The following is a 26,194-nucleotide window of genomic DNA, read 5'->3' on the forward strand; positions in this document are numbered from 1 at the left end:
TGTGTGTGTGTGTGTACATACACTTTTGCAGTTAATTAAAACTAATGTACAAGATAATATAACTCTTTTGGCTTATGTTTTTAGAAGGATAAGAATAAATATCTGGCCTGAAAAATATATCGACTTTACTTTTTGTCTCGCTTTGGATTCCTTTTTTTTTGGGTGGGGAGGGACTTCTTTTTCTCTCTATAGATCTTATCTGTATAATGCCACTATTGCTAGTACCTCATAATGCAAGTTCTCTCAATTCCTTGGCCATTTTAGTTGAAGTAGACTAGCATATGGAAAACTATGCAGGCAGTGCTGGGTTTTCTTTGGCTGGTTAGGTGTTAGTGGGGTTTGGGATTTGATCCTGACCCTTCTCAGCCATGCTGCTCACAGACTGCTCTGTTGTGCACTAGTCATTCCGTGTGTATACTGCAGCTTCTAGTTCGAGAAGCTCATATGACTCCATGACGTTCTGGGTGAGTATCTAAGTATGCTATGAAGAAACAGGCCTGTTCACTTTTTTTGTTTTTTTTACCAGGCAAAGAGTGGGCTACTTGGACAAAACTAGTCTTAGATAATCCAGCTAGGCAGGACAGGCTGTCTTTCTATGTTGTTGGAATGTAGCCTTTTCCTGTTTTCCTCAGTCTCAATAAATTTGGGTATCTGGTCACACTGGTATCTGCACGTCAGTAAATATGGGGGCGCTAGCGCTAAGGACCAGATGCAAAAACAAAATACTGGACAGAACTGTAATCCTCCCTTTGGAGCAGTAGTGAGTGATGAGCTGTTGTGGAAGTCATGCTCCTTTACTTAGCATTGGAACCCTTGAATGTTTCATTGACTACAGCAATCTCACCCAGTAATTTGAAAGCCAGAAGACATTATGATGTACTTGTAAGACTTAGGTAGGAAGAGTGAGGCTATGGATGACTCAAGTGTTCTTGAGTGTCCTTGTTAAAAAGTAGAATGCTCTCCTAGATGGGTTAGTGTTCCAATTCAATATTACAGTTCTATGATGTCTCATTTCTCATGAGTTAAGTAGTATACTTTGACTTGTATTAACTGCATTTCAGGGACCAGCACCGCTTAGTCCATGCTACTTTTCCTGTACACAGGGTCATTAAAGAATGGATGGTGGCTATGTCCTTTGATCTCTGTCAACCTTAAAATGCCACTGTTGGCACCCATCCCATCTGTTATGTTGGCCTTATGAACATTGGTGGGGGAATGTTTTCCTTCTACTGTTTCATATGTTGAAGCGTCTCGCCAGCTCCTAGACAGATTTAGCTTTATTTATAGAGGTCACTTCCATATTTATTGTTCAGCATCAGGTTTTATATACAACGTCAAGTCCAACTGCATATTGAGCAGGGGGGAGGGAAGACATAAATTTTGGTTTATGCTAATTTACACTAGTCAGTGCAGTATTAGAAACTAGTTTTTGACATGATGAAATATAGCAATTCAGACTTTATTTTAGCAGAGTAGAAATTACATCAGAGTGTCTTTGAAATGAGTTCAGGAGTACTGTTCTTGATGGTAGGCACCCTTCTCCTTTTCAGTATGCTGTGTGTCCTGGGTGACCTTAGGAAGAAAGACCACTATGGCTCGAAGGAGATTTTATTGATGTCATGATATCTGCCACATGATGGAAACTAGGGCAGCCTGACTATTTTCTGCTTAGTTCAAAGGTTATATTTTGAACAGGCTTATATAAGTTAGCAAAACAAACAAAACTCTCCTCTTCCTGTGGCATTTCATCATCCTCTTCCCATTTCAGCCTCTTCCCATCACTTTCATTCCCACAGCTATTAGTCTACTACTGTGACTTGTACCCAGACATGTTTTCCTTGAGGACAGCCTTTCTCAGTTCCCTACATACTGTGCCCTCTTCAGCTTCAGACATTAAGCCTAAATTTTTGGTGCTTGAGTCTTCCTTGGGTATAGCATCATGAGAACAGACACACCAAGTGGGCAAAGAAGAAATTGAAATACTCTAAGCAAACCATTATTGGTTATTATTGGGCAGCCCTGTTTAAAAGATAGAAAATGCAGAATGACAGGAGGATAATTATAGTGCAGAATGACAGGAGAATGAATCCAGGCACAAGGGGTGGAAGGGGCTAGGATAAATGTCACCACGTCAGCTTTTTTGCCCCCTGCTGGGGAAAGAGTCTACCTAGTTTTGGCTGAAGCCACCCTCAAAAGTAAACTAGGTCATGTTTAGCCTTGAGATTTATTTCTCTGTACTTAGGTAGTGAGTTTTTATATGTCTGATCACATTTTTTAGTCGATTTCCACTGTGATTTTGGAGATTTTTTTCCCCCAGAAAGTGTTACATACCAATCGATAGTAAAAACAATAGTTAAGAATATTAGCTTTTCACTTTATGGAATAGCCTGTGTTCACTAATTACAGTATACAAGTAATCCCTGTTGAGTGAGCACACTAAAATATAAAAGAAATCAAATATATTTTAGTAAATTCTAGTTTTGAGAGTTTTCCCTGACTAAATGTAATGTGAATATTTAAACAGTCATGATGATCCTTTGACTGTCAGTATTTAGGGAAATTGTCTGTTTAAATATGGCATAGAAAATGTTCTGAATCTTGTTTCCTAATCAATATTTTAGAGCTATAAAGTTTTCTTTGGTATTATTGTGCCATGTTTCACAAATTTTGACACGAAATGTCTTTATCGTCGAGTTCTAAATCTTTCTTAATTTCCATTATGATTTTCTTTTTAACCGTATTTAGTTTACCAGCATATTGAAATGGTAAAATCTATCCTTTCGTTTATTAAGTTCTAAATATTTTGTAATTTTGGTCTGAGAAGAGAGGATGTGTAATATCCATCCTTCAAAATATTTCCTTAAGAATTCTTTGGCGGTCCAGTGGTTAGGACTCTGCGCTTTCACTGCTCAGGGCCCAGGTTCGACCCCTGATCGGGGAACTAAGATCTCACAAGCCTCATGGTGTGGCCAAAAAAAAAATAAAATAAAATCCTTAAAAAAACATTTGTTTTGAAGAGTATTTATCCTCTGTTATTTCAAGGTGTGTGTGTGTCTAAAAAATAGAGCAGCTTTGTATTGTTGATTACAGATATTTCTCTCTCTCCCTGCCTGATAACACTGTCTGAGAGGAGTGTATTAAAGTCTCCAATAATGATAGTTGATTTTTCTGTTTTTCCTTACGGTTCTATATATTGCTTGAGGCTGTATCATTAGGTGCTTATCTTCTTGCTCCATCATCTTGTCCTTTTATCAGTATAAAATGACCCTCTTTATCTCTCATGTAGTTTATTAAGATCGTTGTGTATTTTGATTTATATTTGCCTAGTATAGCTTTATTTTTTTGAATTTCCAGCCTTGCTTTGTCTTTTTGTTGTAAGCATGTTTCTCGTAGTCAACATATTATTGGATTTGGAAAATATATTTGGAGAATCACTGCCTTTTAATTGATGAGTTTAATCCATTTATGTACATTATGATTACCATTATGTTAGGATTTCTGTCATTTTATAATTTTTATTTAATAATGAATTTTGATACCTTTTTGTTTTCTTTCCTCCTTTCTCTTTACAAAAGCAAATGTTCTTCTGCTGTTTCTAATAATGTATATCCTGTTTTTGTGATTTATAAGCTTATTTATCTGTTGGCTTCTTAAACTCAACTATGTTTCTGTCTCCATCTCTAATAAGATAAATATCCAATGGACTTTCATTTCCTTTTTGGGCTACCCACCCCCACTATGTTGATATTTTCTAGATTCTATGTTCTGGATCATTTTGGTTATTTTTTTTCCCTTTTCTTTTGTCCTAGAGTTTTTAGAAGACAGTGATAGACATTGAAAATCTCATATTGCTTCTTTTATTTAAATACTTGAAAACTGTCTTTTGGAAGTGTTATCATTATAGTTCTTTATGTGGCAATCCTTGGGTGTTTTTATGTCTAATATGTTTATTACACCCTCACATTTGATAGGCAGTTTGGCAGTTTGAATATACAGTTCTGTGCTCAAAATTCTTATCCTTCAATACTTTAAAAATGTTACTTCAATATTGTTCTGAATTCAGTTTTGCTGTTGAGAACTCTGATGTCACTCTGGGTCTTTTTAAAAAATATGGTCTGTTCTTTCTGTCAGGATGCTTTTTATTTTTTTCTTTGTATTTGATATTCTCAAATTTTGCAATAAGGTATCTTATGTACAGTATTTTCTTTTTGTCTGTTTGGTACTCTGAGTCCTTTAGATTGAGGTCTTTGAAATTCTTTAATTATGAGGAATTGGTCATTATTTCTTTAAATATTTCTTCCTCTCAATATACTTCTTTTTCTGGGATCTGAATGTTGGCAATTTCACTTCTCTTTTGTGTTACAAATCTCTAAATTGCTGAATTTCTGTTGTTATTGAGTTTACTATCCTAGTTTTCTTTATGTTCTTAGAGACTGTAGGTATAAGTCCATCGGGAAGGAGGATTTTGTGTGTGTACCTGTCGTTGGGACGACTTAGAGCCTCCTTCCCTTCCTTCCTTCTTTTTTCTACTCCCTCTCCAGCTCTTGCCCACTGTATTCACCAGGTTGAACCAGGTGCTTTGGTTCAGAACCAGCTATTATTCCTGTATGTAACTCTCATCCCGGGGAAGGGAGGGGGTGGGCTTATCAAATCTACTTTCCAGGCAAGTGGGGAACTTGGTCACAGATTTTTGGCCTCCATTTAGTGTGGTGAGTGTCTCCCAACCCCTAGTTCCACATGGGGAGCCTGGTTCTATCCCTGAACCATGCCTGGTGTATTGTAGGTATATTGACCTAAGGATACCACAGGATTTAAATGTCTGTTGATTCTGCTGGTTTGGATGAGTCCTGGAGCTGGTAGACTTTTGGCTTGTACTCCCGCTGACTTCTGAAACTATTTCCTTTCTGTTTCCGTTTCACAGAGATGTGAAACGAGTTTTCAAGTGCAAATTTATTTTAAAAAGTCATTTCATTGCTGTTGTTGTTGGGCATATGTGAGAGGAGATGTGGGTTTCCATTTAAAATTTCATTGCCATCTTGACTGGAAATTTCCTGATTGGCCTTTACTGTAAAAGGGTTACTGTGTTGTTATAAGTGCAGTTACTTTGTTCTGCACTTATAACAATAAATCTTTCTTTGATCCTAGTGACTAGCTGTTTGATATTTAGAAGCATCTAAGATTATTCTGACGGGAAGCATATTTCTGTGCCAGCAGAACCACAGAGAGAGTCTGCTGTTGTCTTCCATTTAACCAAATACGTAACTGTGAAGTTTGTCAGAAGTTTAACTAATTCATTAGATCTTCTTCTCTCCTCTTCTCTCTTTCTTTTGTTTCTTTTTTTTTTTTTTTTTGCTTTTTTCTTTTCTTTTTTTTTTTCCTTTTTCTTTCTTCTCTTCTGTCCCCTTTCTCTTTCGTTCTTCTAATTCATAAGCCAGGATGTTTGAGAGAGGGGAGCATGGACCAGCCTTACGAGCGGAGACAACCCATCTCTGACGAATAACAGAACCTCCTGTGGTTTCGGCTCATACTCAAACATTCTAGGCTGAGTAGAAAACAGCAGGTAACGGATTCAAAGGGAACCATCTCTGACGTCTCAACAGTTAGGAAGTTTATTTGAGAGAGGGACAAAGAAGAAATGAATGAAATAGGAGGGAAAACTCTTAAGCCTCATTCCCTCCAACAGCAGTTCTGTTTAAGTGAAATGAGCAGAAGGTGAGTGGAGAGAAGCACTTATCATCAGAACAAGAAAGTTCAACTATCTAGAGTAAAAGTTGATCAGCATATTAAAATATAGGAGATAGGGTTTCCCTGGTGGTGCAGTGGTTAAGTCTGCCTGCCCATGCAGGGGACACGGGTTCAAGCCCTCATCCGGGAAGATCCCACATGCCACAGAGCTTCTAAGCCCGTGTGCCACAACTACTGAGCCTGCGCTCTAGAGCCCACGTGCCACAACTACTGAGCCCGTGTGCCACAACTACTGAAGCCTGCGCGCCTAGAGCCCCTGCTCCGCAACAAGAGAAGCCACCACAGTGAGAAGCCCGTGCACCGCAATGAAGAGTAGCCCCTGCTCGCCACAACTAGAGAGAAGCCTGTGCACAGCAACGAAGACCCAGTGCAGCCATAAATAAATAAATAGATAGATAGATAGATAGATAGATAGATAGATAGATAGATAGATAAACATCCTGTATATTGTTAACTGTGGTAGAATTATCAAGTTCTTTTTCCCTCTTCCTGCTCAGTTTTCTGCCAGTCATTGAAGATCGCTTTAGTCTTTCATGAAAACAAAACACATGTGCATGTACTCAGCGTCATAAAGAAATCAGACTAAATAGTGAAATCCAGTAGCTGACATGAAAGGCATGTCCTCGTGAATACTTTTTTGGTCCATTTTTTATGCGAATCTATGTCTGGGCCGGAAACCTAAATACTTGTAAGATAACACTTCTCTCTGTTTTCCGTAGTAACAGCAATAACCACCACCACCACCATCAGTAAGGAGGAGGCTGCTCCTTACACTGAAGTTCCTCCAGGGTTCTCTTCCATTTCTATATCTTCTCCTTCGCCCTCTCCATCCAGTGCTATGACTTCAACTCAACCCACATGCCTCTCAATAGAATCATCCCAGACCTCTCTCCAGGGCTCTGGGGCTGTATAACCAGCTCTCCTTTGGACATCTTCCCCTCGATCTCTTACCCCCTCGAACCCAACATGTCTGCAGCTGGTCTTATTATCTCCCACATGCAACTTGCTCCTTGTTTTTCATGCCCTATTTCAATGGATAATTCTACATTCACCTGGTTACCTAAAGCAAGAACTTGAGGGTCATGGTAGGTTACTCTTTCACCCTTCACCTTCATTCACAGAGGTCTGATGGCTGTAATACCTGAATATCTCTTGAATCTGTATCACTTCCTTGCTTAATCCCTGCAATAACTTCCTAATGCCTGTAGCACAAATCCAGACACCTTAGTGAGATATAAAACTCGACACCCTACCACCTTCTACTGTGTTGGCTTTACCTGACTGTCTTCTGCACCTTTGGGTTAGAGGCTGATTCTTCACCTTTGTAACTTGGCATCTGCAATGTGCCTTAGTATATAAGTAGAACCTCAGTAAATTGAAGAAAGAGGGTGAGAGATGTCTGTGGCTTGAAAGGGGAGAGGACGATTATCAGAAGCTGTGTGCAGATTTTCTAACAATACATTGAGATTTGTAGATTTTTTTCCTTCTTAATTCCTAGAGGCATTGGCTTTTCAATTTCATGATCTTTTCTGTGGCAGTGAGTCCACAGCCAGTATTTCCTGAAGCCTCCTGATTTGCCTGGCACTGCATTGTGTTCTCTAAGGATTACCAAGATGAGACATGGTCTCCACCCTCAAAAGATGCATAACGGAGGTGGGGAGCTAAAATCAGGTCATGAAAGCATTGACAGTGCGATGTAAACTTGACTTCTGCTTGCCTGCTGTCGTGAGAAAGGAGAACAAGCAGAAAAGGTGGTTGGCAAGAGATTATGGAGGAGGTGGGAATTAAGCTGGGGGTTGTGAGGAAGTCATTTTCTCTTCTAGATGTGGTAGTTGTATTCTAGTGAGTTTCTCATCTTGGAGTCTGTTCATAACAAAAGCCCTTCAGCACCATTTTTGTTCGCGTACTCGGATCAACCCTGTTACTTGCAGGTGATGAGTCTGGAGATGCCTGTGGAAGGGTAGCACCTAGGGAAAGAGGTTGTGTGACACTCTGGAGAAATGAAAGGTGAAAACTAACGAGGGTGTCGGACTGTAGTTCTCAAGTACAAATTAGTTTCATAGGATTTAAAATCTTTATTCCTGATATTGTCAAACATAGAATTTTTTAAAGCTTTATTATTTAACTACTAGTTAAAAAGAAGTCATTTAATTTTGGTGAACTAAAATTTTAGACTATTTAACCTTTACATGCCTGATATTAGTGTTTCCTCAAATGCAGTGATTCTCAAGTAGATAAGTTCATTCCTGAACAGTGAGAGAGAGAGGAATTTTGTGCACATGGAAAGCAGGCTGAGAGATCTCTTCGTTTGATCACTTTGTGTAAACCTATGCCCTTGTATCAATATTCTTTTCACTTGAGGGCTCATATTGCCACTGTTTGGCAGGAAGGAAGGGAGAAATTCTCTTACTAGCACGTGATTTAATACGTTGAGTGACAATTTGTGCTGTGTCAGTCTGCTTAGGGACAGGATTGGAGGGGGTGGTGATGAGCTAGTGTATATGGTTGTGAGAACCTTTCAGGTATCTTTTGAAAGGAACCTTAGACCCTTGGGCTCCACTTCCCCAAAGCCGCTTCTCATTGACACGTTTCTCCTTGTAGGAGTGAGTCAGGGAATAGCTGGACCCAGACTCTCACTTGCTGCTTTGCTGTGTCAGGCCCTGCCCCAGAGACAGGGCCTGCAGCCCAGAGAGCAGAGGGCCAGCATCCAGTCTCCTGCAGCCAGGAAGCTGCTAGCGTGTGACCCACTCTGGAGGTTATCTTGTCCTGCTGCAGAGCTGGTCATATTTTGCAACTTCTAGCCAAGCCCTGAACTGGCAGCTGTCGTGCAGGTAAACGTTCAGGAGTTTACTTTAGACTCCGTGCTGGGGTTACATAGGAGACCTTCTTAGTTTTGAAGGGAGTTGTTGCCCAGGATGACTGAACGACACACAGAAGGGCCCTGGAAAGCTGGAGCTCCAGGTCTCATTTGCAGGAAAGAACTGGATGGATTGAGCTATCCAGACACAGGGGGAGAGGCAGCCTTTGTTTCAAAGTGGACTGTATCCCAGAACGAAAATAAATCCAAAGGAAATCATAGAGATCTATCAGTGGGTTTGGGTTCATTTGCCTGAAAATGAGCCCTTCTTTTTGGGGCTGAATTATTCCAGTTAGCTAAATACGTTTGTGGTGAAGGGCAGTAGAAAAAGGAACTTCACTGAAAGAGGAAGCATATGGTCTTCTGGGCTGTGTGTTTGTGAATGGAGAGAGAGCAAGGCTTTGTAGAGCGACTTTGCCCAGGGAGAAGACCTGCTCACAGAGATCACATTCACCTCTCACCCCATTGTATCTCTCTCCCTGTCCGTGCACTTAGGAAAGAAAAAGCTCAGAAAACTCCCTCACCGCAATCTTCTGCACAGGATCATGCATCCCCCTTGCTGCTTCTGTAAGGGATCCCTTCTTCCAGCCATCACCACCCCCTCTAATTCCTCCTTGGCCTGAATTCCGCTTTTCCAGATCTCCACTTCTAAGATTCTTTTAGCCTTAGTTGTAAGCTAGGTCAGAGTTAAGTAAGAATTATTTTATACAGTCAATTTTCAAGATTAGTATCTTGGGAGCGAGCTTCATCAGAGCCCAGGATTGCTCTTGTGCTCCATTATTAGCAGAATTGAAATCCATCTAAGATGGTTTTCTGAGAGCACGTTCCTCACTGTTCCTGGTTGTTCATACACCCTCTATTTCTGGGACTTGGGAATGAGGAAATACGAAGGTTTAATCAGCTGGAAGCTGTTTGTGGCTGGAGTGTGACCCTCCACATTGTGTGTCATCTGCCGTGGCAGTTTGTTGAGCAACTCTTGTGACCCAGCATTTATAAAATCAAGGCCAAGCCAGTGCTGTCTTAATAGAAAGTTGCTGCCCCGGAGCAGTTACGATTTAATGGAGACTGTGACTTTGGCTGAAGGGTCCGAGCTTCAGTGCGGGCTTGTTCAGATGTGTTGATGGCAGCTGGGAGTACCATGAAAGCGAGGAGACCAGTCGAGGGACCCGGCTGCTCTTCTGAGCTCTTTTCTACCTTCTGCATTTCCCACCCAAGCCCATAATGTGTACAGGTGATACAAACGCATTTCACAAAATGGTCCTCCGTGAGTGAATAAATCATGCAGCCCATTTAAGAAATGCATTTTCGTTTGGGTTTAAAGTCATGCCCTGCAGTCACTGCAAGGGTCTGGTTCTTGCAGAACATCCTCCCTAATGTTCGCTGGGAAATGGAAGTTTCTCTGTGTCCGGGATTTAATAAATTGGACTATTAAATTGTAATCCAAGACACCAGCTGAGAAGATAAGGTCCCTTTCAAGTTGTTGAATTTGTTATGACTGGGTGGTGATTGGCAGTGGCTTAAAGGGCCATCATGTGACTAGAAAGTGAGAGGCTGGACCCTGCAGGACTGGTGTACTGCTCTGGAGTGTTTTCGAGGTTATCACTGATTTATGACTGCGCTCCTTAGAGACCAGGAAGTCATTGTGGCCGCCATTAAGGCTTTCATCTTCCGTTTGACCTGATTTTGATTATTGTTTTTTCTTGTGGGGACAACACTCCTCACTTTGTATTACCTATAATTTATTTTAAGCATCTTTGGTTAAAATTAAAAACAGAAAAAAGAGCACCAAAATCCCTAAAGACAGGGCACCAAAATACTCTCAGGCTGCATTGTAAATGTAATTTTGGATATAATTTGATTGACTAATCAAGTGATGCCATGTAGTTATTAGTGGAGTTTTTTTTTTTTTTTCTCCTCTGAGTATTTGAAAGTTGATGGCTTTTTCTCCTCCCCAGGTGACCGTCCCAATCTTCCTAAGGAGGACACTCCTCCCAGCAGCCTGGACGCATTTTCCTCCCCATCTCCCATGGCTGCCGCTGCCCATGGGCCCCCTGGACCAGACAAAAACCACCTCCTTGCAGATGGGGGTACCTTTGGGGACTGGGCATCCACTGCGTAAGTAGCTGTGCTTTTCTGTTTGGTGCTGAGGGAAGGAGGGCCCTGAAAAGAAAGTGGCCTTTCATTTTGAAGTTTACGTGGCAGGTCGATACTGAAGCCGTTAGATCTCAGGACCTTTGTTCTCTAATCAGTGGGGCTGCCAGAAGGAGAAGGGTCCATAAAACAAGGCCTTTCTTTAATAGGGTCTCTGTGTTCCCAGTATGGAAGGGGTGGGCAGGTGCCATTTCAGATCTGTTTTAAGTTCAATTCATGGCAGTTTGGGGTTGCACGAAGGAAGTTTGTTATTGTCCTGCTCGGGATGTTTTCTCGCTAGTTATTGCAAGCTTTTAGAAAGATGCAAATGCATGCATTGTGATCAGTAGACTTTCAAGGCTTTCTATTGGATGATATCTTAGTTATATGAATTTTTGCAAGCTTTATGCTAGTGTCCTGCTCTGTTGACTCCGTAGGACCCTGCATAATTGACAATTGATGGATGAAATATCTGATTTTAGTTTCTCAGTTTGGTTGAGTGCCAACCATGAGCAGATCAGCTCAGGTGTATTAGGACAAATAATACCAATACAAACAAAATACCATGGACCTGGTTTGACTACATGAGGGTTTGTCTTTCTCTGCTTCCCGAGGCTGTGGAGTAAATGCAGGTTGGTGGTGGTGTGGAGCATCAGATTTCAAACAGATGCTCAGAGAAGGAAAAAAAGAAAAAAGAACTCTGCTAATAATTACATGACATTACTTGATTAGTCAATCAAATGACATCCAAAAATACATCTATAATTCAGCCTGAGAGTATTTGGGTGTCCTGTCTTTAAAGTTAAAAAAAAAATGTTTTCAAAAAATCAAAGTTGCTTAAAATAAGTCCTAGATAATGATGTCATTCTACCCTAGCTGGGCATTCTTGGGACTTTAAATGGAATTGGAGAGTGTTTCTCACATCAGTTGGCTTTTTATAGTTACTGCTGGATTCACATGAACTCATTATGAACTTATTAAGTATTACAAGAGGCTGGGAGAAGTTTGGTATGCTAAAATTTGGGGGTGACCTGAAGACTTTGAAAATCTAACCGAAAATCCAAGTGGAACTCAAAATATGGGTACGCATTCTCCAGATGAGATTTTTTTTCCCTCCAAAATGGTCCTATATGTATATTTAAATGCTGAAGACTGTGTATCGTGGACTTAAACCACAGAGTACTCAAACAGGCCTGTCATTTTTACTATTCTTTTTTCAAAATAAAAATACTCTTTCACTTTTGTGCTACAAGCAACAGTGACAGTGGTAACATAGGAACCAGCCTCTGCAATGCTGGGCAGTCTAGCAGTGGAATTTGGGGTATGTGTGTGTGCGCGCGTGTGTGTTTTAAAGCACAAGCCAGGTCTCTAATTATTCCTGTCAGTAAGTGTCTGTCACAGTCAGTGGAGAGCATTTTAGTCGGTGCTTCTTATTCCACAGTGGTTGTGTGGAGAAGTGACATTCCAAGCCACGATGCAGGCAGTGCTCAGTTCACAGCACGTGCATGGCTGAAACATGAAGAGCTTGATATTTTTGGTCATAAATCAGATGGGGAGTGAATCCCCCCAGCTTCTTATTCATACAAATTTTAAAATGTCATGGAAAGCACTCCAGCCTTTGAGAGGCCTGAAAGGGAGGGGGCAAAATAAGTAGTTGAAACAAGTCTGGAAAGGAGGTTTTTGTTATAATGGAGACTTCCTGCTACTTGAAGAGCTTGATTTTTTGTTTTCTGGGCACTGGATAAAACGCATCTCTCTCTTACATATATATAATATAATTCCTGTGTATTTTTTAAAGGACTTACTTGTAAGCATATCTCAGTGCAGCTTTCTCATTAAGTCGGGGGAGCGCCTCTCACACTTGAGGACAATGAGGACCCCCTGCAGGGCTTGTGAAGCCCACGGCGCTGGGCCCACACCATAGTTAGGATTGGGGAGAGCCTGAAAATGCGTATTTCTCACGTTTTCCCCGATGATGTTTGGCAAACCCTGACATAGACTCCTGTCCGCCCCTCCCCGCATGGTTCTAGGCATGTGCTGATGTAAACAGCTTCTCTGAGGAGTGTAGTTAGGAGAAGTGACAGTGCTTCCTTCTTTTTTCTTTTCTTTTTTTTCTCCCCTCCCCCTCCCCTCCCACTCCCCTCCCCTCCCCTCTTCTGCCTTCCTAGGATTGTGTGTTTGCTGTCTTCAAGCAGCCCTTGGGTGCCCCCTGCAAACTTTGATTCCCTCTGCCTGAAGTGTCTCCCTTCCTTTCTGCTCAAGACAATCTTGACCTGTCTTGAGGATCTAATTTAGTTTTCACTTTCAGGTAGCCTTCTCTAGGGCTCTAGTCTACTGGAGGGTTCGGAATAATCCCTTCCTCTGTCTATACCCAATATGTGATGTTAGAGAACGATCCCCTTACTAGTTAGTACTTACCTTTTATTGTTATTTGATATTAGTATATGTGTGTGTCTATCTATGTATCTACCTCAGTGTCTCCATCTGCCTGCCTGCTTATCTATCAATCTTATTCAGTTTGGGCTGCTATAACCAAAATACTTTGATTGAATGGCTTATTAAGAACAGGAATTTATTTCCCTCAGTTTTGGGGGCTGGACGTCCAAGGTCAGGGTGTCAGCCTGGCTGGGTTGAAGTGGGAGGCTGCTTCCAGTGTACAGACTGCTCACTTCTCACGTATCCTCACATGATGGAGAGCAGAGAGTGGAAGCAGGCTCTCTCGTGGATCTTAGAAGGACACTAATCCCATTCATGAGGATTCCACTCTCATTGCATCCTAATTTTCTCCCAAAGGCCCCACCTCCTAACACCGTCCCATGGGAGGGGGTAGGGTTTCAACATGCAAATTTAAGGGGGGGGTCACAAACGTTAGATGCATAACACTATCCAATCTTTCCCTCACTCCAAGATCAATCATAAAATTATTTTTTTAAGAGATTTAATTAATTAATTAATTTATTTATTTATTTATGGCTGTGTTGGATCTTCATTGCTGCGCACAGGCTTTCTCTAGTTGCAGTGAGCAGTGGCTGCTCTTTGTCATGGTGCTTGGGCTTCTCATTGCGGTGGCTTCTCTTGTTGCAGAGCACGGGTTCTAGGCGCATGGGCTTCAGTAGTTATGGCCCGTGGGCTCAGTGGTTGTGGCATGCGGGCTTCAGTAGTTGTGGTTCACGGGCTCTAGAGCGCAGGCTCAGTGGTTGTGGCGCACGGGCTTAGTTGCTCCTCGGCATGTGAGATCTTCCCGGACCAAGGCTTGAACCCACGTCCCCTGTATTGGCAGGCGGATTCTTAACCACTGTACCACCAGGGAAGCCCTCGATCATAAAATTCTTGATGATAAAATTGGGTCTCATACTCTTTGAACTTTTTAGTGATATTGACATAGTTATTAATAAATATTTTATTTCCCATTTAAATTATTATGCATTTATAAAAATGCTTTTCTTTTGGAAGTCTCATTTCTTTCTGTGTATCATTGAATGTCTCTTAGGCAATTTAAAACTCTTTGGGAATTTCACAGAATTAATCTCACTATTTTCTCTTCTTAGTATTTTTCTTTATTTCCTTAGCATTTATAAATTTAGTTTCCATTGTGTGTGCTTTTCTTTTTGTTTCTTTTTTTTTTTTAATCCATCATCTCTGCCTACCAGCTGTACAGTATTGATTATAGTAGGATCTGAGTAAATCTGATTAAGAGCCCTTTTAATAAAACCGAAGTTGCTGTGTAGTCATTAAAACTCTTCTCAGAGCCTTAAAAAGGAGGCACTGCCTGGACTGCTTGGTTTTAATCCAGAGTGGTGACTCTCTGTTCCAAAACTTACACTTGCCTTATCTTAGGTCCTGAAAAATAAAGCCCAAATGTACGTAGATCACATAGGACCCCGGTAGCTCTATTGTACAGAAATGCCATGACCCCAGCTACCAGAAAGCAAATTTATGCAGGAAAACCTACAGCAGCTGATATTCTGACATAGGCAGTGTGTAAATATAGCTGTAGCCTCTGACAGGTAGAAAACAATCCAGCAGAATTGGATTTCTTGGGTTTCTGCTGATGTTTATGACTTGTGGGTATTATTCATTGCAGTCAATCAATCTGTAGCTATTCCTTACCTGTACACTCAGGTAAGGTGATGGGTGACTTCATTGCCAGTAAAGAATTGCTAGCTCAGTCTCCTTGGAGGACATTACATCATAGGTCAAGGTATTTCAAATGTTCCAAAGTCATTTTTTCCCCAATAAAGTAGTTTTCTCTTCATTTTTAAATGATGGAGCAGGTCCTTGATAAGTAATTCTTTTAGGTTTTCTGCCCCAAAAGAAAATCTCCTGTAAGTAGATACCAGGTGTTGTTATCTGCTTCCTCTACAGATTTCAAATGAAAAGGAGCTCCTCCTGCTAGCATGTGTCCATAGTCAAGATGGCAGCCACATCTTAGAATAGTTCTTCGTAGCTGGGAATGTTGGTACCCTGAGATGTAACTCAGTTTGTGCTCTGGCAGGCTGGGAGGGCAATAAATCCTTCTCTCCCACCCAGTGAGAGGCTTGGCTTGGTTTGGTTTGGTTTATCCTGAATGTGAAGGTGTTCCTAACACGTCTATCCCAGATGCTGCCCTGAGCCACTGTTGTGCATCAGAGATACATGCCTCCCCAGGCTTGGTGCTAGTTGGTTAAAGTCATTAGACGGTAAGCTCCCATGCCCATTTACAGCCTTGTGCGTGTCATCTGTAGACTTTGTGTGTACTCACTGGTGACCATTTTTATTCTTGTCTACGAAATAATAACTTGCTTCCTTTAAACTGGGCAAACAGATAGAGGTTTCCCATAGACAGCTACTTGGCATTTGAGATTACTTGACTTGGTTCCATGATTGCTTTTCAGGGAGTTGATGAATTTTGTGGGGAGATAGCAAAGTACCCCTTAAACTGGCTTCGTGTCTATGACAACAAACCATGAGTGATTTGTCTGAAGTTCAGAAAAATAATCACCTTAAACAATTTTTAACAGGTTTTGGTGAAATTGGGTGCACACTTAGAAATTATAAGGTAGCAGTCATAGGCAAACTTTGTCTTCACCTCTTCCCTTCATCTCTCTTTCTTTCTTTTCTCTCTTTCCTCCACCCCTTCAGGGAGGGCTTCCTCAACCCCATTGCTCCTTGACTTTACTGCTCCCAACCCTGCCAGGGCAGTCAGTTCACCCTAGAAGTTGATGTCTTAAATTTTTCTCTCTCTTATTATGATGATTGTTTCAAAAGAAAATAGGGAATTTATCTTTTAAAAGTTTTCTCTCTCTCTCTCTTTTTTTTGTGGGGGTGCATATCTGCTTTTTTGGTGACTTGACTAAGATGAGCACATATGGCTTTTGTAAAAAGGGGAGAAAAGTTACGTATATTTAAAAAGAGATCAGGAGATGGTGGTATTTAACCCCCAAAAGTGAATTGTCCATCATAGGCATTTCCAGCATCTTTATTGGCTAGTTAGGACATCATATCCTAATAAGGGGAGCACCTTTTCTTCTCTGCTTACCTGTAGGTGGACCCTGGTTACAGAAAGTGGTGGGTTCCATTGACTGGCATCTCTAGTAGAGCTGGTGCCTTCATGTGGTGCTGGGTGCTGTGAGGAGTGGATTGGAAGCCAGTCTCCCACACCTCAGTGAGCGGCAAAGTCCCTGGTGGGTCCAGAAAGGTGGAAGTCTAAGATAGCTCGTAGGGAAGTACAGGGCAGATGAGCAGGAGTAGACTGCCTTGCTGTGAGCCCCGGCAGCCTTGTGACTTCTGCCCAGAGGTTAGCCCCATCTGGACCTGTTGGGGGCTGGGGACTTAGAGGGGGCAGAAGCTTCTGCGTCAGCAGTGGCTGGTGGTGAGAGGCTGCAGAGAAGGCTTGATGCGGTAGATCCTCTCTTGCATTTCTCAGACTCAAAGACTGTGGAGCATTAACTCTCGGGGGCCACAGACTTTGTTGTAGCTGCTTTATAACTATTTCATGTTGATCCTCACATCAGACCCAGTGAGGTAGAAGTATGTTCATTTTTAAAGATAGAGAAATGGAGGCACAAAGAAGATCAGAAATTTGCCCCAAGCCACATGACTAGTAAGGGGCAGAGAAGGGTTATGACCCTGATCTGTCTGCCCTCGTGATCTGTGGTTCCCTTGGACTTGTGTTACTGTCGGTATGGAAAGTCTGGTGGCATATGGGAAAGTTGTTCAATTGTAGTTTTCCCCCGATTCTGAGACCCAGTGAGCTAACACTGGCTGTCAGCTGGCCGCTGCCCCTGTTTTGAAGAGGGAGCGCTGACCCTGTGTTAAGACACGTTGCTGTGGTTTATAGTTACCTATGGGGAATAAACCCTTGAATCTGAATGGCGGCACATTCACCATCCAAAACCTTTGGCTGAGATTTGTGGAGGAGGGCATCCTCCCCTGCAGCAGAGCTGGGAGAATTGAAAATTTGATATTTTGCAACAGAGCCGCATCCGTAATCTTTTTATGAGTAACATGATATCGGGTAAAGCTCTTGAAGCTAATCTCGGGGCCCACGTGCTTGGCCATCGACCATCAGTCTGTTCACACGCATTGGGGTGGTGGTGGTGGTGGATAACTTTTGTCCTGTATATCTTCTTGAATCTTCTCTCCAACTCAGTATAGTAATTACGCCATCACGACTGACCGCCTGGCGTCCTCACAGCCTTCCATACACGTCCCTTGTGTCTTGCTAGGGTATTTTTGGTATTTGTATTGTGTACTTGGCACTTGCATGTGGCCTAATTCACCTCTTCCTTTGCTGTGCTCTAACTACAGGTTCTGAAATTCAGAGATTTTATTTTCAAGCCAAATAGTTGGTCATTCATCTAACTTTAAAGCACCGTAATGAAAAGTTGACTTTCCAAATTAGAGACACTCGTCTGAATTTTTGTAGTAGCTGCTCTACTGCTTAAGATTCAAACAAACAACAAAAAAATTAAGTCTTCTCGTTAGTCTTTTGTTTTTGCTTTTCTTTTTTGTTTCATTGGTTTTTGCTATTGTAATGTATCATTTGCTGTGCATGGATTGGTTGGCTGGGTCTCAACATTGAAATGCAGGCAGGGGCCTCGTGAGCTTTCTGTGAGTTGGAAGACCGTGGTGTAGACTGATAAAGCACTGATTTTAGAGTCAAACAAGCCTGGCTTTGCATTCTTCGCCTGCCACTTAAAACCTTGGAGGCCTTATATAAATTACTTAAGCAAACCAAGGCTTAGCAAGATTATCTGCAAAGGGGGAGTGACAGCACCCACCCCTCTGGGTTGTTGTGAGGTTTCAAGGTACCATATGTAATAAAACCCAGTCACGGCTCCCCTGGGAGCCCTAGGTGGCCACCTGCTTGCATTTTCCTTTCCTCCGAGAACTTAATTTAATATTCTTAGTTGAACTTGACCCAACTTCCTGGTTCATCAGTTATGTAATCTCCCCACTAAATGGCTTAGGGAAAATAGGCTCTCTAGTCCTGGAGAAGACTTTAGTGTTGACCTGAAGTTGCATTGTTTCCAGCATTTACAGTAGTTATGCCAGGAGAACCCGGGGCTCCTGTCCTCACCTCGCTGTGTAGATACCTCCTCTGTAGAAGCTTCTGAGACTAGGGCCCTTGGGTAGCTCATGACCAAGGCATAGGGTTCCCAGTGGGACCCAGCCAGCTCTCTAAACTTTTCTGGGCAGTATGGGAAGCTCACCCATCACGACAGGCAACCCGTAAAACAGCTTGGTAAGTAACCAGAGGATTTTCTTAGCAGAGTAGTGCTGTACCCCTTTTGAGCTGTGCTTGGGAGCCCCTGTTTTTTATGTTCCACCCTCACGTTGGCTGGTGGCTGTCTTCCACATACGAATTGAGCTTGTGGAAATACTCCCGTCAGTTTCCCTGCAGGACCACAATGCTGAGACCTCTCTACAGCCCCGTAATTCTCTGAAACGCAGCTGCAGCTCCTTTTCTGTTTGGCTAGCAAGCTAAAGTTCAAGCCTTGTCCCTGATTCCACAGTGATCATCTGGAAGGAAGAGAAATGCAATTCAAGGAACACTTTGAGTGAAAGATCAGTCAGAGGTGTAACTCTCAGTTCTTTCATAGCAAACCCCAAAAAAATGATCAGCCTGGGAGTGAACTTCGTAAGATATGGGCTGACTAGGTAGTGGTGTCCTTTCTTGTCAAGGAGGGAAACCCCCCAGCAGACCCAGCATCCTGGGCGGTGAGGACTGAGTGTTCAGTGTGGTTGTATCCAACCTCAAAAGGTTCTGTCTTATCTGTGTTCAAGAGATTTCCTTCCGTGCCTTTCCTCCTCTCCCTGCCCACCTCCCTCCTTTTTCTCAAGGGGGACCAAGTTCTTGCTTTTACGTGCTGGCTTGATCTGTTGGCTGTCTGCCTCCTGCGTGGGAGGTGATCTTGAGCAATTAGTCAGGAGAGATGCTGCTGCTGCAGGAAAGCGCTGGGTGCTTGCAGATCGGCTTTTGGCACACACAGGAGTCTCCATGCCACAAAGCCAGTGAAGATGGAGGAAGGCGAGTGGGCTTCTCGAGCCCAGGGGCGTTTACCATCATTATCTTCACCTCTTCCAACTCTCCACTACGAAATGGGTTCGCATCTGGTCCATCTCATCCAGGGGTGAGCAGACTGTGACCCACCACTGCCTGTTTTTTTTAATAAATAAAGTTTTATTGGAACACAGCCACCCAGTCATTTACATTGTGTCTGTGACTGCTTTCGAGCTGCTATGATGGCAGGGTTAAGTAGTTGCAAGACCTACAGCCTGCAGACCCTGAAGTATTTATCGTCTGGTCTTTTGCAGAAAAAGTTTGCTGACCTCGATCTAATCTATAAACAAAACTGATCTTTTTGGAAAAGCCCACACTCCTTAAAAACCAGTTTCAACAGTTGTGGTTAATTGCCATGTTTTAGATGGGCGGTCCAAGTGATTTTTAAATGTAACCCTTAGGAATCTTTTCATGTCATTGAACTAACCAAAAGTTTTCCATATGGCTTTTGGATGCCTTCAAGTGTGTGATCATAATTTCAAAAGGCTTTTTAGTGCTTCAGTGATTGAAAAATTTATTTGGGGTTATTCTTTTTACAACCTGTTGTTAAAAAATTTTTTCTTTTATTTTGAAATAGTTTTAGATTTACAGAAAATTTACAAAGATAGTATAGAGAGTTCCCATAGATCCTTCACCCGGCTTCCACTACTAACATCTTACACCGAACCATGGTACTTTGGTTAAAACCAGGAAATTCACATTGGTACGATACTATTACATACAGACTTGATTTCTGTTTCACTAAGTGTTTCACTCATGTCCTTTTGTTCCAGGATTCAGTCCTGGATCATAGGTAGTCATACTGCACTTAGCAACTTTTTTCCCCCAATGGTGACATTTACTTAATATTTATAGTTTTTTCCCTTTGACAGAGTTCGTTGTCTTTTGGTAAAGAAGATGATTCATTGGTGAAGACGTAAGCCTGGAAAGCAGAGGCGATATACCTGATGCTCACAAGAAGGGCTTCACCTGTTGAGCGCTCACTGTTCTCCAGTCACCGCTGGGTGCTTTATACCTGTCATCTTATTTACATCTTACTGCCACCCAGCCTGTTAACACTTACTTTCATTTTAGCTAAGGAAGCTGAGACCAGGGAGACTGTTACTCTCCCAGGTTTCAGTCGCGGCTGACCCGCAGCCAAGGCTGATAATGCCAGCTCTGCCCCAGCCTCTGAGAGTGAGAAGTGTCGTCCCCTCTCTCCCCCTTCCCCTCCTGCCTCCTTTTTTTTTTTTAAACAAAAAAAGGAACAAGCTGAGGGACATTAGGAAACTGCACATGGGCCCACAGCCAGGGCTGTCTTTGGAACCCAGGGTCTCTGTAGAGTGGCGGCGTTTCATGCAATTGTAATAGGTGTGATTACAGTCCTTCAGTCGCCCTGCCTGTGAGCATCTGACTCAGTGGTCCTGCCCCCTGAGTACCTCTGCCTCTCATCTCTCTCCATTCAGCTCCTTGTGTTCCACTCCAGCCGCTCGCTCGGAGGGACTTGAGGCCGTGAGCTCCGTGCAGTCTTGTCCAAACGGGGCTTTGACCCGACATTGACCTTGAGTAAATCACCGTCACCGTTCTGCTATCGGCTTCTCATGTGTCACGTGGAACGGTAGCATAGCCGGGAATGAGTGAATGAACACGTGCCATTTGTGCCTGGCTCAGCACCGACTGTGCCGGGGTGTAGGGAGGGCGTGATGATACTGACGATGGCGCCCTCGGCTCGGGGCGGAAAGCCTCCCTGGATGCCCACGTGGCAGCTGCTCCCTCCTCTGTTCTCCTGCGGGACCCTGGCCACCTCTCTGTTATGTGGCGCTCGCACGCTGCGTCATGATCATCAATTTGTCATTCTCTTCTCACCTGACTGGGTGCTCGTGGAAAACAGCTGTTATAGTTCCCTGGGTGTCCCCAGGGCAGGCATGGGGCCTGACAGGTAGCTCTCAGACCAAGAGTGATGAGCAAACAGGGTCCAGTTCGAACCCCCCTGATGATCAGTGATGTCCTCCCGGCCCAGTGCTGTGGATTATGGCCACTTGTCACAGGGGCATGCTTCTCTCCACTTCTGTGCCCCTCACTGTGCTCACTTGGAACCAACAGCGTGCTGGCTGGGGAATTCCCCCTCTCTGGCACTTAAAGAAGAACGGTGGCATTTATTTGAACAGAGATTTCCCATAATATACAGATCGACAATATTTCCTTCTGTCTTTATTAACATTTTCAAACACTTTTGCCCAGGACAGCTGTTCTAGACTTATGCTGTACGTTGTTTCCCAGCCTGGAATGAAAGATCATTTCACTAAGTTAGCTTCTGCTCGGAGACCTCGCAAATGAGGTCTTAAAATCTTTCCTTCCGGTGCAAACTTCTGATTTGTTGCCGACATCATAAAAGCCATCGTCAAATGTCTTGGTATTTGGGGGATTTAATCATTTCAGAGAAGCAGTCATTTCTTTTCTTGATGTGTATCCTCCCTCGAATGCTAAATTACGTTCTGTGCTCCCAGAGCCTGGAAGCGGGCGCTTGTATTCCAGCACTGCCCAGAGCCTGACCTGCCTATGTTTTGCAAGAAATGTTTGTTAGAGGCAGACATTCTCTGGTGACTGGTGCAGCTGTTGTCGAATTTTAACAGTTAAGGCCCTAAGTCCCCTCCCCCATTTCTGAAATGTTTGTGCTTTTCTGCTGCCAAAAAGTTTTTTTAATATGCATGGCGCGTGGAGTCTGGTATTGGAGACGATCGGGTCACAGTTTGAATCCCAAGCAGCATATACCTCTGATTTGTTACATTTTCAGAAAAATGAACTCTGTAAAGTGTACACATACACAGAAACGGTCATAATTTCATGTTATTGAGGGTTTATTCCTCCCCATCGTGAAAGCTACAGGGTCTTTCCCTCACGTGCAGACCTGTTTTGCCAGGGCAAGAGTGCTCATTCTTGTTACTGGAGAGAATTCGCTCATCACCTTCACAAATGTGTGTTCCACTCCCCAGCCCCTCCACCTGCCCCGCCCCCAGGCAGGAGACTTCCCATTGCCTTAGGAGTACCAGGTAGCATTCCAATGTCAGAAAGTTTTCGAGGATGAGTTTCTGAGTTAGCAGGAGGAAATCTCTGTGTTTTTAGTGAAACCCTCTTGTTTCCATTTCTTCCTTTTCTTTGAGAAGGAAACATTTCTCCTCAAAGGGACGTTGGCTCTTTTGCCCCAAAAGACGGAGAGGAGTCATGATGCTTTCAGTTTAGTGTGTGAAATTGGGAAGAGAGCAGAGAAACATATTCGTATTTCTCTGTAATTTATTTCTGTTTTGGTAAATGTGGTTTCTGAGCTTTTCAGGAAGAGTAGACTTCTGCCTGCATTTTTGCAAACCACAGCTTGGCTTTCAGGAAACATGGCACTTTAGGTGCTTTTTTTATAATTGCTCAGCAGCTCATTATTCAATAAAATCGGTGGTTTGTGATCATGCCGGTCTTGCTCATCAAAAATCTGTAGTTAAAGGGGCAGGAGGGAGAAGCAATTAAATAGGTTTTTTTTTTTTTATTTAAATGCTTAAATTTGGGAAGTGGTAGGAGAGAACACTTGAAATATTCCATTGTGTTCTAGCAGGTAATGGACTTTTTAATTCTTAGATCACCTACCAGTTTTGATCTTTAACCCAAAGACTTTCTTAGCCAGGGTTCTCCTCTGAACCACAGAATACAAAAAATGACCTGAGTATTTTCTCAGTGCTCCCAAGCATGCTGTCAGGAACTGTGACGTCTGAAATTTGACTCTGCTTTGCAGGGTCCCGCATTGGCTTGCCATGATTCCAAGGATGCTGGCAGAAGACGTTGGGCTCCTGGTCAGAGTCAAAGGACTGTACTAATCACAGCCATAGCAGTCCTCAGAGTATTAATCCGAGTCCCGGTTTCCACAGGGTGATGCCCCGTGGCCCAGATAACACCTGCCTGTGGGGTGTTAGCAAGAGAGAAACCCAGAGCTCAGGAAAACCAGATCTTTTATGACGGACAGTAAAGCCTGCTCTTCGCTCCAGGGCAAGACACAACTTTATCTTCCAAGGCTCTGTGCTCTAAAAACATCCTTGAAAAGATAATCCAGCCTCTGCTCACTAGAAGTGCAGAAACACCAGAGACCCGTATTGAATTGTCTCCCAACACATGGGTAGCTAGAACAGTTCTAGACATGCAGGAGAGGTGTTAATTCATTATGTACATGGATGCCTTAGGGCGCCTTCTCTCAGGAGGCCCAGGCTGAGAAAAACTGCTAGATCTCTCCGAGGGCCCAGGCTGAGAAAAATTGCTAGACCTTTGCTCTGGGCTGCCGTTTCCTGAATGCCTAGGGTTCCTCTAAAATGTTTTAAGTCACAGAAGAGAAAGACAATGTCAGAAATTCTCCTTTAAAAGGAATACTTTACTGCTTTTTGAGAAAATTATAAGTATTATCTTTTAAAGAATTAGATAGTTAAAAAATATTTTTTGATCCTTATTACCAAAAAACAAAATAAAACCCAAATTCTGGAAAGTAGGAGATGGTTTATATAAAGAAACTCATGTTTACAATTTCTTGCCTTCCAAAAAAAAAAAATGTTGGCAGGTTGCTTTTGGAGACACCTGTGAAACATAGTCTGGCCTCTGCTGGCTGAGGCGAGAATTCAGGTCTTAGGTCTTGAGTATATTTAACCGCTTCCTGCCTCATCCCCACTCCTTCCCAGCGAAGAAGCCCATGGAAAGTTTCTTGTATCCTCATGGCTACCTGGCTCCGTTTCCCGAACTTTGTTTTGCTGGGCAGGTCTCCTCTTTCACAGGACTTAGTTCTCCACGTGACTTATGATACCTCCTCCCCATAGTAGAGGCGAATATGAATAGTCCAGTCTGCAAAGTTCATGCCCACAGAGAAGTCCTGAGCCGGGGCTTTCTGAGATACTGTGGGGAAACCCAGGGACTCAAATACAGAAATCTAGGTCTAAGTGGGAAGCCTGAAAAGACTCTCTTGGTGAACCAGTGAGTGTGGGATCACATAGCACATCTGTGTGTTGACAGAAAACAGAAAACAAAACAAAAAAAAAATCACAGAGAACAAACCAAGAAGCAAAAAAGGCTCATGTTGCGAGCTTGACTCTGGACAAGGATGGGTGACTCTGAGTTCCTGTTTTGGGACAGGGTGGAGAAAGCCGAGCTAAGGATAGGCCCTTACCTTCTGCACCTGCTCTTCCAACAATTCTTTCACTTGCCAGAAGGAGTATTTTCCCTTTACAAAAAAACAAAACAACACATTTCTTTTTAAAAGAAAGATGTGAGGATGAAGTAGATAATAGCTGTAAAATTTATGACCTTTACTTTTAAAGAACCTCATAAATACACACACTGTTACCTTATCTTCATCCCGTAGCTGTCCTCCCTCTCAGCAGATAGATGGCCATCGTTTCATCACTTGACTATTTATGACCAGGAAGAGTTGGTTCGGGTGGGGTAACACACCTCATCCCCCATCGCCACCAGCACCCACAAGCGCCTTGAGTAATTGCTGGGAGATAAAATGGCAGTTGTTTGGCTAACTGTGGTCTTAAATTCTCTGTCAGAGCTTCACTCACGCCATCCTCTCCCTTCCTGATGAGTAAGAACCCATTAAAGTTTCATTTTCTGCTGAAGAATGGAGTGACTTTTGCTGTTGGTGATACAGATCACCTTGAGATTTATAGGTTTCTTTGCTTGGTATGAAGTAGGTTTTATGACTTCCAAATGAATGGCTGGATAGGGGGATTGTAAATAAGTTGTTCAAAGAATAATGTTTTTAAGATGTTCCTCCTCCCCCCCCTTTTCTGATCAGAGTAAAGGCAACCTTCTGTGTACTAAATATCCAGTCAGTAATGCAATATTTCATGGGCCTGGTGTATACTGTTCAGTTGTAGTGTTAGCACACGTGAACTGGCTGCTCAGATGTGGCTTGAAGTCTTCCTGTGCCAAGCCCTCTGCCCGGCTTTGTGAGTCTACACAAAGAGTTACCCACCTGCTGTCAACCCAGAGGCGAGAGAGATGTCTGAAACCAACACAGAACAACTCATGCTGATGGGCCCTCCCATTTATTGGTGTGATGGGCCTTCAGAGAAGGTCTGTGACTTAGAGAGCCCAGAGGAGAAGAACTGGGGGAGGCAGCTGGAGCTGAGCCCGGGGGGAGGGGACAGACTGGAGCCAGCAGAGGAGCACAAGAGCCTGAGGGGGGGAGGAGGGGAAGTCATGGGAGCAGAGCTGTGGGCTAAGAAGCCAGGCTGCCAGGGCAGGTGGGGGAGCACACCTGTTCCTGGGGAGGCACACGGGGTGGCCTGGGTCTTACCCAGGTGGCTGAATGTGGCTGATGGAACTGGCCGAATGGGAGGCCTGGGGCCAGGGGCTTGGCTAGGAGACCTCTGCCGTGACACCAGCATCAGCAGTGAGAATGGGAGCGTCTCCTGTTCACGACGAGAGCGCAGAGAAAGGAACACAGCCTGGGAGCTTTTTGCAGTAAAAATGGACAGGACGTGGTGTTAGTTCTGCTTTAGAAGAAGAGTCAAAGATAATGCTCAGTAATATGGAAGGACACGGAAGCTGCTCATAGAAACTGGTTTTAGCCAAAGAGGGTGAATTGGAGGGGAGGGGCATCTGGGTATAGCAGCATTGAATACATATGTGTTGAAAATGTACTTGAGTAAAACGAGCAGCTTTCAGCCCTGTGCTTTTAAAGCAAGCTTCGTAGACCATAGTCACAAGCCTCCAGTTTTGAGATCATTGAAGAATAGTTTATTCAGATCAACACGTATTTATCGAACCCTCCACGTTTAGAGGCCCCTCCATGAGTCTGTTTACTGACCTTTTTACATTAACTTATTTTCAAAATTGGCAACTATTAGGGAATGTTAAGGTCACCAAAGATTTACTGTTCATTGGTTTCTCGCTTAAATGCTAGTCTT

The 26,194-nt window shown here is 43.1% G+C and overlaps 1 protein-coding gene across 6 annotated transcripts in view; it reads left to right on the forward strand.

Annotated features, from left to right (window-relative positions):
• ARHGAP10 (Rho GTPase activating protein 10) overlaps positions 1–26,194 on the forward strand; it is a 319,062-nt gene that overhangs the window by 282,519 nt on the left and 10,349 nt on the right. For all 6 annotated transcript variants that reach the window (XR_014264077.1, XM_082463359.1, XM_082463358.1 and 3 more), the window contains one exon: positions 10,558–10,717. Coding sequence is in view for 5 of the 6 variants with exons in the window: in XM_082463359.1 (XP_082319485.1) it covers positions 10,558–10,717 (160 nt within the window). In the remaining variant the exon portion in view is untranslated. The remainder of the gene's footprint in view (positions 1–10,557; positions 10,718–26,194) is intronic.

This window comes from Balaenoptera physalus, assembly GCF_965194825.1.
Source record: "Balaenoptera physalus genome assembly, chromosome: 5".
In the NCBI taxonomy this organism is placed as follows: domain Eukaryota; kingdom Metazoa; phylum Chordata; class Mammalia; order Artiodactyla; family Balaenopteridae; genus Balaenoptera; species Balaenoptera physalus.